The sequence below is a fragment of the Palaemon carinicauda genome, chromosome 20 (genome assembly GCF_036898095.1).
Source record: "Palaemon carinicauda isolate YSFRI2023 chromosome 20, ASM3689809v2, whole genome shotgun sequence".
Lineage (NCBI taxonomy): Eukaryota > Metazoa > Arthropoda > Malacostraca > Decapoda > Palaemonidae > Palaemon > Palaemon carinicauda.
The window spans coordinates 48,821,974-48,834,724 of NC_090744.1; the positions used below are offsets into that span (position 1 = coordinate 48,821,974).

General features: G+C 34.8%; 2 protein-coding genes and 1 long non-coding RNA gene across 7 annotated transcripts in view; all 3 read right to left on the bottom strand.

Moving 5' to 3' along the window:
* Positions 1–3,747, bottom strand: part of LOC137660327 (uncharacterized) — a 6,678-nt gene extending 2,931 nt beyond the window's left edge. For both annotated transcript variants that reach the window (XM_068395148.1, XM_068395147.1), the window contains exon 1: positions 1–3,747. This exon is cut by the window's left edge and continues 2,240 nt beyond it. In XM_068395148.1, the coding sequence (XP_068251249.1) occupies positions 1–3,730 (3,730 nt within the window). In that variant the 5' untranslated portion in view covers positions 3,731–3,747.
* A 408-nt stretch (positions 3,748–4,155) lies between these two features.
* Positions 4,156–8,504, bottom strand: LOC137660328 (uncharacterized). Of its 4 annotated transcripts, XM_068395150.1 has the most exons (3): positions 4,798–8,504; positions 4,382–4,460; positions 4,156–4,286 (listed from the first exon to the last, which is right to left on the bottom strand). In XM_068395150.1, the coding sequence occupies exon 1, from the start codon at positions 8,407–8,409 to the stop codon at positions 5,347–5,349; it is 3,063 nt and encodes a 1,020-aa protein (XP_068251251.1). In that variant the 5' UTR covers positions 8,410–8,504; the 3' UTR covers positions 4,156–4,286; positions 4,382–4,460; positions 4,798–5,346. The 4 variants fall into 4 exon arrangements, 3 of the variants coding, with proteins under 3 accessions (XP_068251251.1, XP_068251252.1, XP_068251250.1); XR_011047670.1 differs by lacking the exon at positions 4,798–8,504 and adding an exon at positions 4,566–4,628 and having other exon boundaries at positions 4,156–4,460; XM_068395151.1 differs by lacking the exon at positions 4,382–4,460.
* A 2,684-nt stretch (positions 8,505–11,188) lies between these two features.
* Positions 11,189–12,220, bottom strand: LOC137659493 (uncharacterized). The gene is made up of 2 exons (XR_011047553.1): positions 11,831–12,220; positions 11,189–11,660 (listed from the first exon to the last, which is right to left on the bottom strand). It is a non-coding gene; the product is annotated as an uncharacterized lncRNA (long non-coding RNA).
* Between the last annotated feature and the right edge of the window lie 531 nt (positions 12,221–12,751).

The following is a 12,751-nucleotide window of genomic DNA, read 5'->3' on the forward strand; positions in this document are numbered from 1 at the left end:
GAACTTCAGTGGGCATCTCAAATGCTGGTATGGTAGTTGACAATTCTGGAACTTCATTTATACTTAAATTTGGTCCTGAAAAAAAGCAAGAATTTTGCAACTGGTTGTATGACACACATCTGGTGATTATGTCCGCAGGATTGTTTTTCCCTGAAATAAAGCTAAATTTTATAGGAACCGTTTCACACATTCTTTGTATATTATGAAGTCTATTTACGACAAATGGAGAATGTTTATTTAATTTGTCCAATTTCAAGGCAGCAGAGTTCAGCCAATGTAAGGCACAGAGAGAATCAGTATATACGTAAATATTATTAACCTTTAAGGGTTTTAAGCAAGCAGATCCAGACAAATCTTTGTAAATCTCAAGAGCACACTCAACACTTAAATGTATTGCGTTAAGTTCCAGAGAGGGCATGGATTTACTCTTAAGTTGCTTATTTACAAGTCGGTTTTTGGCATGTATAAAGCTTAAGCGATTGGATTCAATATGCTGTAAATAGAGTACACAACCAAATATGTCCTTACTTGCATCTGAAAAAATATAAATATTATAATTGCCATCTCGTGGACCAACACACCTAGAAATTTTTAAAGGAGGAGCTCTGTTGGTTTGCCTGCAAATATTAATCCATTCTCTCTGCAATTCTTGCGTTAATGGTTGATCCCAATGTAAATTCTTTTGACACTGTAATTGATGCATGAACAATCTACAGCGGTTAAACAATGGCATATTAAAACCAAAAAGGTCAAACTGTGAAGCAATTGTTTGTAAAAGAGACCTTTTAGTATTAGCATTGGGATCAAGAAAAATTGGTTTTGTGAAAATTTCGTCGGAACATCGATCCCAGTTTAAACCAAACAACTTGTTACGTAAAGGCGTAGCTGCCTCGGCTTCGCGGTCCACTTCATCCTGTAAAGTTGAATCATTAGTTACAACCTGCTGAATGTCAAATTTATAGGGATTGAATATATTCGAAAGCTGTTTATACGACCACTCTAACTCCTCTGAAGTATTGGCAGTAATGGCCCCATTGTCCATATAAATCATGGAATAGATAGATTTCTTTAAATCTGCTATTCGAGAATCCTCTGAAGGTTGTAAAACAAGTATGTAATATAATGAAATCATTAATAAAAAGGGACTACATCTAAGGCCAAAAGGTAATCTTACATTCTTAAAAGCCAATAAGGAAAAATCACCTTGATTCACATTTTTGTACCAAAAAAATAACAACTTCGACTGATCAGTTTCTGTTAAAGATAACATATTAAAGGCTTTCTTAAGGTCAAATATGAGTAACTTTTGGTCAAATCTAAGCTGTAAAAAGGAAGAGGACAATTTTTGGTTTAACGTAGGCCCTGAATACATGCACTGGTTATGTGACAAAGATATATTATTAGAAGAATCCCTAAGGTTAGACAAAAATACAATCCTACATTTGGTACTATCCCTATCCAGTTTAAAGATAGGCATGTGTGGTAAAAAAGAATGTTGAGGATTCTCACTTTTATACACTTCTAAATCATAAATGGGTTCAATTATGCCTGCCTTCAATTGCTCCTTAATTGTTTGGTCAACGAGCTGCAAACGTTCTGGATGTCGTTTAAGTCTCTTGAGGTTAGACCTTAATATCAACTTAGATAGATGTTCATTCTTTGAAAGTAAATGAGAAACTTTCCCATTCCACAGCAAGGGAACGATAATACGTCCATCAGACTCCCTACGACGAAGGGTTTTGATGGTAAATTCGACCAACTGGTTATTAAGTTCAATACTTTCATCATTGTAGGAATTCTGATCGTAATTTAAGTAATAATTGCATTCAGACTCTAGAAGTTGATCAGTGGCCTGTTGCAGTGGTTTCTCCATAAGCATACCTCTTTCATTTATTACAGAAAATGAACAGTTCACCTCAAAGTTATTATTAACGTCATCATCGGCAAAAATATCAACTTTGGAGTTCAGCAAAAATAAATTACTCTGGATATGAATAGCAGAACTACACTCAAATGGGTTACTAACAGCCGAGGTTGGCACTCTCTTATCAGCTAAATTATCAATATTCTTGATCATTAAATCAATGCTACCAGACAACAAAATACCTGCATGACACTCGGTATACATCGATGAATTTATTCCTCCAAAAACTGTATCTGTACCTGCAATACAATAAGCGAAGTCTGTACCTAAAATGAGCTGAACATTATCAATTTCATGAGAAAATTTATTAAGGAATTGATCAGCTAATTTAACACCTTGTGCCTGAAATTTATCAACTAATCTACCAAGCAGAGGTAATTTCAATGCTACATTAATGTTTGGTACAACCAAGCAATAAATTATAAAGGATTTATCTCCAATCGTAACAGGAACTTCAACAATTTCAGTAAAATACTCCTTGTTACCATTAAACCCATTAACTGTTAGCTTTACTTTAGAGTTAATGATTTTAAGATTATTCTCCTCCGCCAATTTCTTAGTGACAAACGTGCTCTGCGAACCACTGTCCTTCAGTCCTCTGTAAACAGTTCCCCCAACTTTAAATGAAAAGGTGGGTAAAATAGAATCACCTTGACAAGTAGGAAGTACGGCAACACCGCTGCTTATTTGAGGAGAAGTTTCCACCTTGGATTTGCAGTTATTAATATTGTTAGAGTCTCTGTCTGGTGACTGACTCCTATCACATAGGTAAGTCATATGCCAGCTGTTGCAATTTGAACAGCGTCTTTTGAATTTAAAACGACACTTACCGGAAACATGATTAAACTGGCCGCATTTTACACATCCATTTCTAGATTTTAAAATATGCACTTTATCTGTAGGAGAAAGAAAATTAGGGCACTTATGAATAAAGTGAAATTTATCAGTATTTCCAACCGTAGAACACAAAGAACACTGAGGCGAAGACCTGTCTTTATCATATGTTACTGCTTCCGCAGCCATGCTGGTAGTACTCTCTTTAGGAAGAGGGTGTGTTAATGTTTTGACACGTGAAGCTTTACATTTCAAGCTTTCAACACCTTTCCCGTCACTTTCGTACCTTTCGCAAGCTGCAAAGAAATGTGAAATAATGTCATTTAAGGAAGGATGAGTCTTTCCTGTAATATTAATAAGATGGCGCTGAAAGCGACCATTTAAGCCATGCCAAGCAAAATATCTGACAAATTCATCCGCTCCAATGTTAAAAGTCTTGACTGCTTCGCATACTGATCGGAGGATGGAAATAAATGTGAAGGGATCATCACCCTCTCTTAGACTTAACTCCGTAATTTTCCTAATTGCATTGTTTTTACAAACCTCCTTAGAAGCAAAGGCGGAAATCAATAATTCTTTGGCATCTACATAACGCTGTTTGTCAGCTTCCAGAGAACATAATAAAGTCTTTGCTCGACCGTCTATCTGTTGCTTCAGCAATAAAAGTAAATCTCTATCAGGATACTGAAATACATTAGTTGTAGCCTCAAACTCTGCTATAAATTTCAATAAATCTTCTCCTTCTTTACTTGTAAACTTAGGAAGAGGAGCTGTTGGCTGTTTCAGTAAACTGCGGGCCACGTCGGGAATATTAGAACCATTATTACCCCTGGAAATCTCAAGTAATGGTAAACAATACTCAATTTTATCTAAATAATCCTGGCAACTTGTTAATTCTGGCTCTAACTCTGCTTCATCAGATACGTCAGGAAATTTCTTCAAGAGGATATGATCATCTAGCTCTGACAGCATGTTTCTATAATTAACAAGAAGACCTTTAATAGCTAACTTTTCTTCTTGTGTAAGGGCAGAATAGGTGTCAGACCTATTGAATTGTCCGGTGACTTTTCTCCGAATGACTTTTCGTTGTCCAATCAGTACCTGTAAGTTAGCCATTATAACAAACGTATAACAAATGCAAAATAATAAAATGTTAATTTTATGAAAAGGAAAATAATATTTATTTAAATGAAATGTTAATATCCTGGAAAGGAAAATGTCAAAGTCCTGCAAATAGAAATATGAGACTACTGGGAGCCCCAGTCGTGGTCAATTCTCTACTGGATCATCTGCACCATCATTAAGCACCTTTCATTGTGTTGCCCCACGTTGGGCGCCATAAGCAGAACACCATAAAAATCTGTGGTTTGTAATAAAGGTTGGAAGGAAAAATGTAATTAAATATGATATTTATTACATAAATAAGCCTTTAAAATAACGTAGTAACGGAGTTACAAACAGTTGGTTGGAGAACAAGGCAATTCACGTAAATCGTAGGGCGTTTCCTTCGTTCTGCTTCGCTCGCTGTCTGTAAAGAAATATTCAAGAAGATTAGTATCTAAAAGTCATGGTCATTTATATAGAAGAATATACCCATCGGAATAATAACCCACTTAAAATTACCTTACAATTGAGCAACTGAGGTTTACATTAGTATCAGGAAGGAAATAAAAGGGCCGATACATCGAAACCGAACACCATCCTGAAATGAACGGTAAACCTAATATAAATTTGCTCGGTCGTAATATGGGAGACAATTCGTCATAAATATAACCATTCGAAACAATGTATTTGACGATTCTCTTACCCAAGTGTTAAGAACGTGAATTTATAAATAAGCTAGAGTTACTAGTCCGAGAGCTAAATTACCTGAAAGGACAAGAGAATACAATATATAAAACATTGACCACAAAAATCTATTACTAATCTTCATAAGGTTAAAAATGACAGACAGGAAAAACTTGAAATAGGCAACACAAGGCAATGAGAGTTCGCAATGATAACCTTAAAAATAAGCCCTATATATTCTTGGTACTCACCATTGTCGAACCATGCACAAAGGCGTTGCAGATGGATCTTGGCAGATGTTCACAAGAGGGTGACGTAGACCAGGGATCCCAATAAAGGCCTTTAGCCTAAAACAGGCATGTCGGAAGAGTCAAAATTGCAGGAACCTTCCCAGGTGAGTGAGGTCTAAGCTCTCTTCTCTGTGTCTCTCTTTCTGACACTGTCGGACGGCCGGGCTGCCTGCCTCCTCGTCGGCGTTTTCGCTCGAGTAAAACATATGGAAGGAGGAGGAGTTAGCAAACTACCCATCTTTAAAGACTGGACGGCAGGAAAGACAGTTTGATGGTACCAAGAGTAGGGCAATTGAAAATACCAAATTCTTAATAATTACTAGTCTTTCCTGTCGCCATGTGAAAATATGAAATGTCTTGTACAGTCCAGGGGCGAAGATGGGATTTTTTCAGAAATGAAAAAATTCCATCCTGAAACATATATAACAGGACAATTGTAAGAAAAAATACATTTAAGAAATGTAAAAATAATTAAATTAAATACAAGAAAATACAAATACTGAATAAAGATTAAAGCATTTGTCTTGTCCTTTCTTGGCTTAATATAGCAGCCTTTCTTTTGGGCCTTAAGGACGAAGTAACAGAATTACAAACATCAGGAGTAGCTGAATTGGTACTTCCTGTGTTTTCTAGTATTGGAATAATATTATTTACATGCAACCTTGATGTCTGGCCTGTTTTTCCCTTCTTAATAACAGCATGGGTAACTTCACCCAAATCATTCTTAAAAACTTCCAAAATTATGCCTAGAGGATAATTATTCCTTTTGGTATGTTCCTCCTTAATTAATACAACATCGCCAACTTTCAGTAATTTATGAGTAACGGGTCGATACCGCCCCTTCCTGTCAACTGCTTGCTGAATCAGAGTACCTAGAAATTCATTATGATAGGTCTCTATTAAAGTCTGCCTAATTTTACACAACTTTACGTAATTCTGAGAAATAGCTTGATTATCAGGGTAAAATTCTGGATCTTCAACTGAAAGAGGTTGAAGATTAGGGATAAGGTTTAGAGAAGTCAATTCATAGCCTCGCACGAGCTGTTCCGGTGTTATTGGTTCGGGCACATTGTCAGTCTCAGCACGAACAGCTTCTTTGAAGGCTATAGGTCGTCGATTAATGAGATGCACAATATTACAGACAAGAAATTCAAAGTCTACATACGTCAATATAAAATTCTTAATTGCTCCAAACATTAATCTTTTGACCATTTTTACACAGACTTCTACTAATGATCCCAATTCACTGCAGCCTTTGAAATATTGCTGAAAGGAGAGGGGTTTTACATTATTTTCCTCAAAATATAATTGCGTCTGAGGGTCACTAATGAAGGAAGTTATGGTATTACCTCCTGCCACCAACTGAGTCCCAAGATCACTAATACAAAGTTGAGGAATCCCGTACTCAAAGCAGTGTAGCTGAAATGCTCTTAAAAATTCTGCAACATTCAAACTCCTGCAAATTTTGAGGTTAACTGCCCTAGACCAAGTACAGGTGATACATAGTAACCAAACCTTACGGGTCTCTTTTCCATCCTTCGTATTGAAGGGTCCTAGATAATCCATAAATATGTTAGAAAAAGGAACCGTAGGAGGATCTGCTCTGAAGTCTCTGTAAAAGTTCTGATTTAGCCTTATATAACGATTATTAAACCTACGACAATGAACATACTGTTTAAGAGCCTTTTTCACAACTGAGAAATGTTTAGGGATGTAATAATGCTTTCTGAGCTCTGTTAATACAGAATAACATCCTGAATGTAATAATTTGAGGTGTGCATCCCAAATAATTAGTTTGGTCAAATGACTGTCTGGGTGCAATAATAAAGGGTAATTTCCACTTAAGCCATAATTCCATTTTTTGAATTTACTCTTAACTCTCAGAAGACCCTGTGAATCTAAAAATAAATTAAGTTGCGTTATAATAGGAGGAATGTCTTTTCTAGAATTAAGACCATGCTGTAGGTAAGAATATACCTCAGGATAATGCTTCCTTTGTTCATTGTTTAACAAGTAATTTATAGCCTGGGCAAAGTAATTAGCGACTGGTGAGCAAGCAATTTTCGCTTTCAGCTTCCACTTGTGCACCACTAAGAAAATTATGCGAAAAATCAATACAAGTTTCCTGAAATTGGAATAATTATTAATATTAACAAGATTGTTAGCAACTTCCATAACCTGAGCTGTGGAAGGAGTTGCTTGAACTTCAGTGGGCATCTCAAATGCTGGTATGGTAGTTGACAATTCTGGAACTTCATTTATACTTAAATTTGGTCCTGAAAAAAAGCAAGAATTTTGCAACTGGTTGTATGACACACATCTGGTGATTATGTCCGCAGGATTGTTTTTCCCTGAAATAAAGCTAAATTTTATAGGAACCGTTTCACACATTCTTTGTATATTATGAAGTCTATTTACGACAAATGGAGAATGTTTATTTAATTTGTCCAATTTCAAGGCAGCAGAGTTCAGCCAATGTAAGGCACAGAGAGAATCAGTATATACGTAAATATTATTAACCTTTAAGGGTTTTAAGCAAGCAGATCCAGACAAATCTTTGTAAATCTCAAGAGCACACTCAACACTTAAATGTATTGCGTTAAGTTCCAGAGAGGGCATGGATTTACTCTTAAGTTGCTTATTTACAAGTCGGTTTTTGGCATGTATAAAGCTTAAGCGATTGGATTCAATATGCTGTAAATAGAGTACACAACCAAATATGTCCTTACTTGCATCTGAAAAAATATAAATATTATAATTGCCATCTCGTGGACCAACACACCTAGAAATTTTTAAAGGAGGAGCTCTGTTGGTTTGCCTGCAAATATTAATCCATTCTCTCTGCAATTCTTGCGTTAATGGTTGATCCCAATGTAAATTCTTTTGACACTGTAATTGATGCATGAACAATCTACAGCGGTTAAACAATGGCATATTAAAACCAAAAAGGTCAAACTGTGAAGCAATTGTTTGTAAAAGAGACCTTTTAGTATTAGCATTGGGATCAAGAAAAATTGGTTTTGTGAAAATTTCGTCGGAACATCGATCCCAGTTTAAACCAAACAACTTGTTACGTAAAGGCGTAGCTGCCTCGGCTTCGCGGTCCACTTCATCCTGTAAAGTTGAATCATTAGTTACAACCTGCTGAATGTCAAATTTATAGGGATTGAATATATTCGAAAGCTGTTTATACGACCACTCTAACTCCTCTGAAGTATTGGCAGTAATGGCCCCATTGTCCATATAAATCATGGAATAGATAGATTTCTTTAAATCTGCTATTCGAGAATCCTCTGAAGGTTGTAAAACAAGTATGTAATATAATGAAATCATTAATAAAAAGGGACTACATCTAAGGCCAAAAGGTAATCTTACATTCTTAAAAGCCAATAAGGAAAAATCACCTTGATTCACATTTTTGTACCAAAAAAATAACAACTTCGACTGATCAGTTTCTGTTAAAGATAACATATTAAAGGCTTTCTTAAGGTCAAATATGAGTAACTTTTGGTCAAATCTAAGCTGTAAAAAGGAAGAGGACAATTTTTGGTTTAACGTAGGCCCTGAATACATGCACTGGTTATGTGACAAAGATATATTATTAGAAGAATCCCTAAGGTTAGACAAAAATACAATCCTACATTTGGTACTATCCCTATCCAGTTTAAAGATAGGCATGCGTGGTAAAAAAGAATGTTGAGGATTCTCACTTTTATACACTTCTAAATCATAAATGGGTTCAATTATGCCTGCCTTCAATTGCTCCTTAATTGTTTGGTCAACGAGCTGCAAACGTTCTGGATGTCGTTTAAGTCTCTTGAGGTTAGACCTTAATATCAACTTAGATGTTCATTCTTTGAAAGTAAATGAGAAACTTTCCCATTCCACAGCAAGGGAACGATAATACGTCCATCAGACTCCCTACGACGAAGGGTTTTGATGGTAAATTCGACCAACTGGTTATTAAGTTCAATACTTTCATCATTGTAGGAATTCTGATCGTAATTTAAGTAATAATTGCATTCAGACTCTAGAAGTTGATCAGTGGCCTGTTGCAGTGGTTTCTCCATAAGCATACCTCTTTCATTTATTACAGAAAATGAACAGTTCACCTCAAAGTTATTATTAACGTCATCATCGGCAAAAATATCAACTTTGGAGTTCAGCAAAAATAAATTACTCTGGATATGAATAGCAGAACTACACTCAAATGGGTTACTAACAGCCGAGGTTGGCACTCTCTTATCAGCTAAATTATCAATATTCTTGATCATTAAATCAATGCTACCAGACAACAAAATACCTGCATGACACTCGGTATACATCGATGAATTTATTCCTCCAAAAACTGTATCTGTACCTGCAATACAATAAGCGAAGTCTGTACCTAAAATGAGCTGAACATTATCAATTTCATGAGAAAATTTATTAAGGAATTGATCAGCTAATTTAACACCTTGTGCCTGAAATTTATCAACTAATCTACCAAGCAGAGGTAATTTCAATGCTACATTAATGTTTGGTACAACCAAGCAATAAATTATAAAGGATTTATCTCCAATCGTAACAGGAACTTCAACAATTTCAGTAAAATACTCCTTGTTACCATTAAACCCATTAACTGTTAGCTTTACTTTAGAGTTAATGATTTTAAGATTATTCTCCTCCGCCAATTTCTTAGTGACAAACGTGCTCTGCGAACCACTGTCCTTCAGTCCTCTGTAAACAGTTCCCCCAACTTTAAATGAAAAGGTGGGTAAAATAGAATCACCTTGACAAGTAGGAAGTACGGCAACACCGCTGCTTATTTGAGGAGAAGTTTCCACCTTGGATTTGCAGTTATTAATATTGTTAGAGTCTCTGTCTGGTGACTGACTCCTATCACATAGGTAAGTCATATGCCAGCTGTTGCAATTTGAACAGCGTCTTTTGAATTTAAAACGACACTTACCGGAAACATGATTAAACTGGCCGCATTTTACACATCCATTTCTAGATTTTAAAATATGCACTTTATCTGTAGGAGAAAGAAAATTAGGGCACTTATGAATAAAGTGAAATTTATCAGTATTTCCAACCGTAGAACACAAAGAACACTGAGGCGAAGACCTGTCTTTATCATATGTTACTGCTTCCGCAGCCATGCTGGTAGTACTCTCTTTAGGAAGAGGGTGTGTTAATGTTTTGACACGTGAAGCTTTACATTTCAAGCTTTCAACACCTTTCCCGTCACTTTCGTACCTTTCGCAAGCTGCAAAGAAATGTGAAATAATGTCATTTAAGGAAGGATGAGTCTTTCCTGTAATATTAATAAGATGGCGCTGAAAGCGACCATTTAAGCCATGCCAAGCAAAATATCTGACAAATTCATCCGCTCCAATGTTAAAAGTCTTGACTGCTTCGCATACTGATCGGAGGATGGAAATAAATGTGAAGGGATCATCACCCTCTCTTAGACTTAACTCCGTAATTTTCCTAATTGCATTGTTTTTACAAACCTCCTTAGAAGCAAAGGCGGAAATCAATAATTCTTTGGCATCTACATAACGCTGTTTGTCAGCTTCCAGAGAACATAATAAAGTCTTTGCTCGACCGTCTATCTGTTGCTTCAGCAATAAAAGTAAATCTCTATCAGGATACTGAAATACATTAGTTGTAGCCTCAAACTCTGCTATAAATTTCAATAAATCTTCTCCTTCTTTACTTGTAAACTTAGGAAGAGGAGCTGTTGGCTGTTTCAGTAAACTGCGGGCCACGTCGGGAATATTAGAACCATTATTACCCCTGGAAATCTCAAGTAATGGTAAACAATACTCAATTTTATCTAAATAATCCTGGCAACTTGTTAATTCTGGCTCTAACTCTGCTTCATCAGATACGTCAGGAAATTTCTTCAAGAGGATATGATCATCTAGCTCTGACAGCATGTTTCTATAATTAACAAGAAGACCTTTAATAGCTAACTTTTCTTCTTGTGTAAGGGCAGAATAGGTGTCAGACCTATTGAATTGTTCGGTGACTTTTCTCCGAATGACTTTTCGTTGTCCAATCAGTACCTGTAAGTTAGCCATTATAACAAACGTATAACAAATGCAAAATAATAAAATGTTAATTTTATGAAAAGGAAAATAATATTTATTTAAATGAAATGTTAATATCCTGGAAAGGAAAATGTCAAAGTCCTGCAAATAGAAATATGAGACTACTGGGAGCCCCAGTCGTGGTCAATTCTCTACTGGATCATCTGCACCATCATTAAGCACCTTTCATTGTGTTGCCCCACGTTGGGCGCCATAAGCAGAACACCATAAAAATCTGTGGTTTGTAATAAAGGTTGGAAGGAAAAATGTAATTAAATATGATATTTATTACATAAATAAGCCTTTAAAATAACGTAGTAACGGAGTTACAAACAGTTGGTTGGAGAACAAGGCAATTCACGTAAATCGTAGGGCGTTTCCTTCGTTCTGCTTCGCTCGCTGTCTGTAAAGAAATATTCAAGAAGATTAGTATCTAAAAGTCATGGTCATTTATATAGAAGAATATACCCATCGGAATAATAACCCACTTAAAATTACCTTACAATTGAGCAACTGAGGTTTACATTAGTATCAGGAAGGAAATAAAAGGGCCGATACATCGAAACCGAACACCATCCTGAAATGAACGGTAAACCTAATATAAATTTGCTCGGTCGTAATATGGGAGACAATTCGTCATAAATATAACCATTCGAAACAATGTATTTGACGATTCTCTTACCCAAGTGTTAAGAACGTGAATTTATAAATAAGCTAGAGTTACTAGTCCGAGAGCTAAATCACCTGAAAGGACAAGAGAATACAATATATAAAACATTGACCACAAAAATCTATTACTAATCTTCATAAGGTTAAAAATGACAGACAGGAAAAACTTGAAATAGGCAACACAAGGCAATGAGAGTTCGCAATGATAACCTTAAAAATAAGCCCTATATATTCTTGGTACTCACCATTGTCGAACCATGCACAAAGGCGTTGCAGATGGATCTTGGCAGATGTTCACAAGAGGGTGACGTAGACCAGGGATCCCAATAAAGGCCTTTAGCCTAAAACAGGCATGTCGGAAGAGTCAAAATTGCAGGAACCTTCCCAGGTGAGTGAGGTCTAAGCTCTCTTCTCTGTGTCTCTCTTTCTGACACTGTCGGACGGCCGGGCTGCCTGCCTCCTCGTCGGCGTTTTCGCTCGAGTAAAACATATGGAAGGAGGAGGAGTTAGCAAACTACCCATCTTTAAAGACTGGACGGCAGGAAAGACAGTTTGATGGTACCAAGAGTAGGGCAATTGAAAATACCAAATTCTTAATAATTACTAGTCTTTCCTGTCGCCATGTGAAAATATGAAATGTCTTGTACATATATATATATATACTGTATATACTGTATATATATATATATATATATATATATATATATATATATATATATATATATATATATATGTATATATATATATATATATATATATATATATATATATATATATATATATATATACATATATATATATATATATATATATATATATATATATATATATATATATTTATATATATATATATATATATATATATATATATATATATATATATATATATATATATATATATATATACATATATATATATATATATATATATATATATATATATATATACATATATTTTAATATATATATATATATATATATATATATATATATATATATATATATATACATATATATATATACAGTATATATATATACATATATATATATATATATATATATATATATATATATGTATATATAAAAATAAATATATATGTATTATATATATATATATATATATATATATATATATATATATATATATATATATATATATATATGTA

What these genes read in the sequence shown, in the direction of transcription:
- LOC137660328 (XM_068395151.1), bottom strand. Translation starts at nt 8,409, where the DNA reads ATGTATTCAGGGCCTACGTTAAACCAAAAATTGTCCTCTTCCTTTTTA.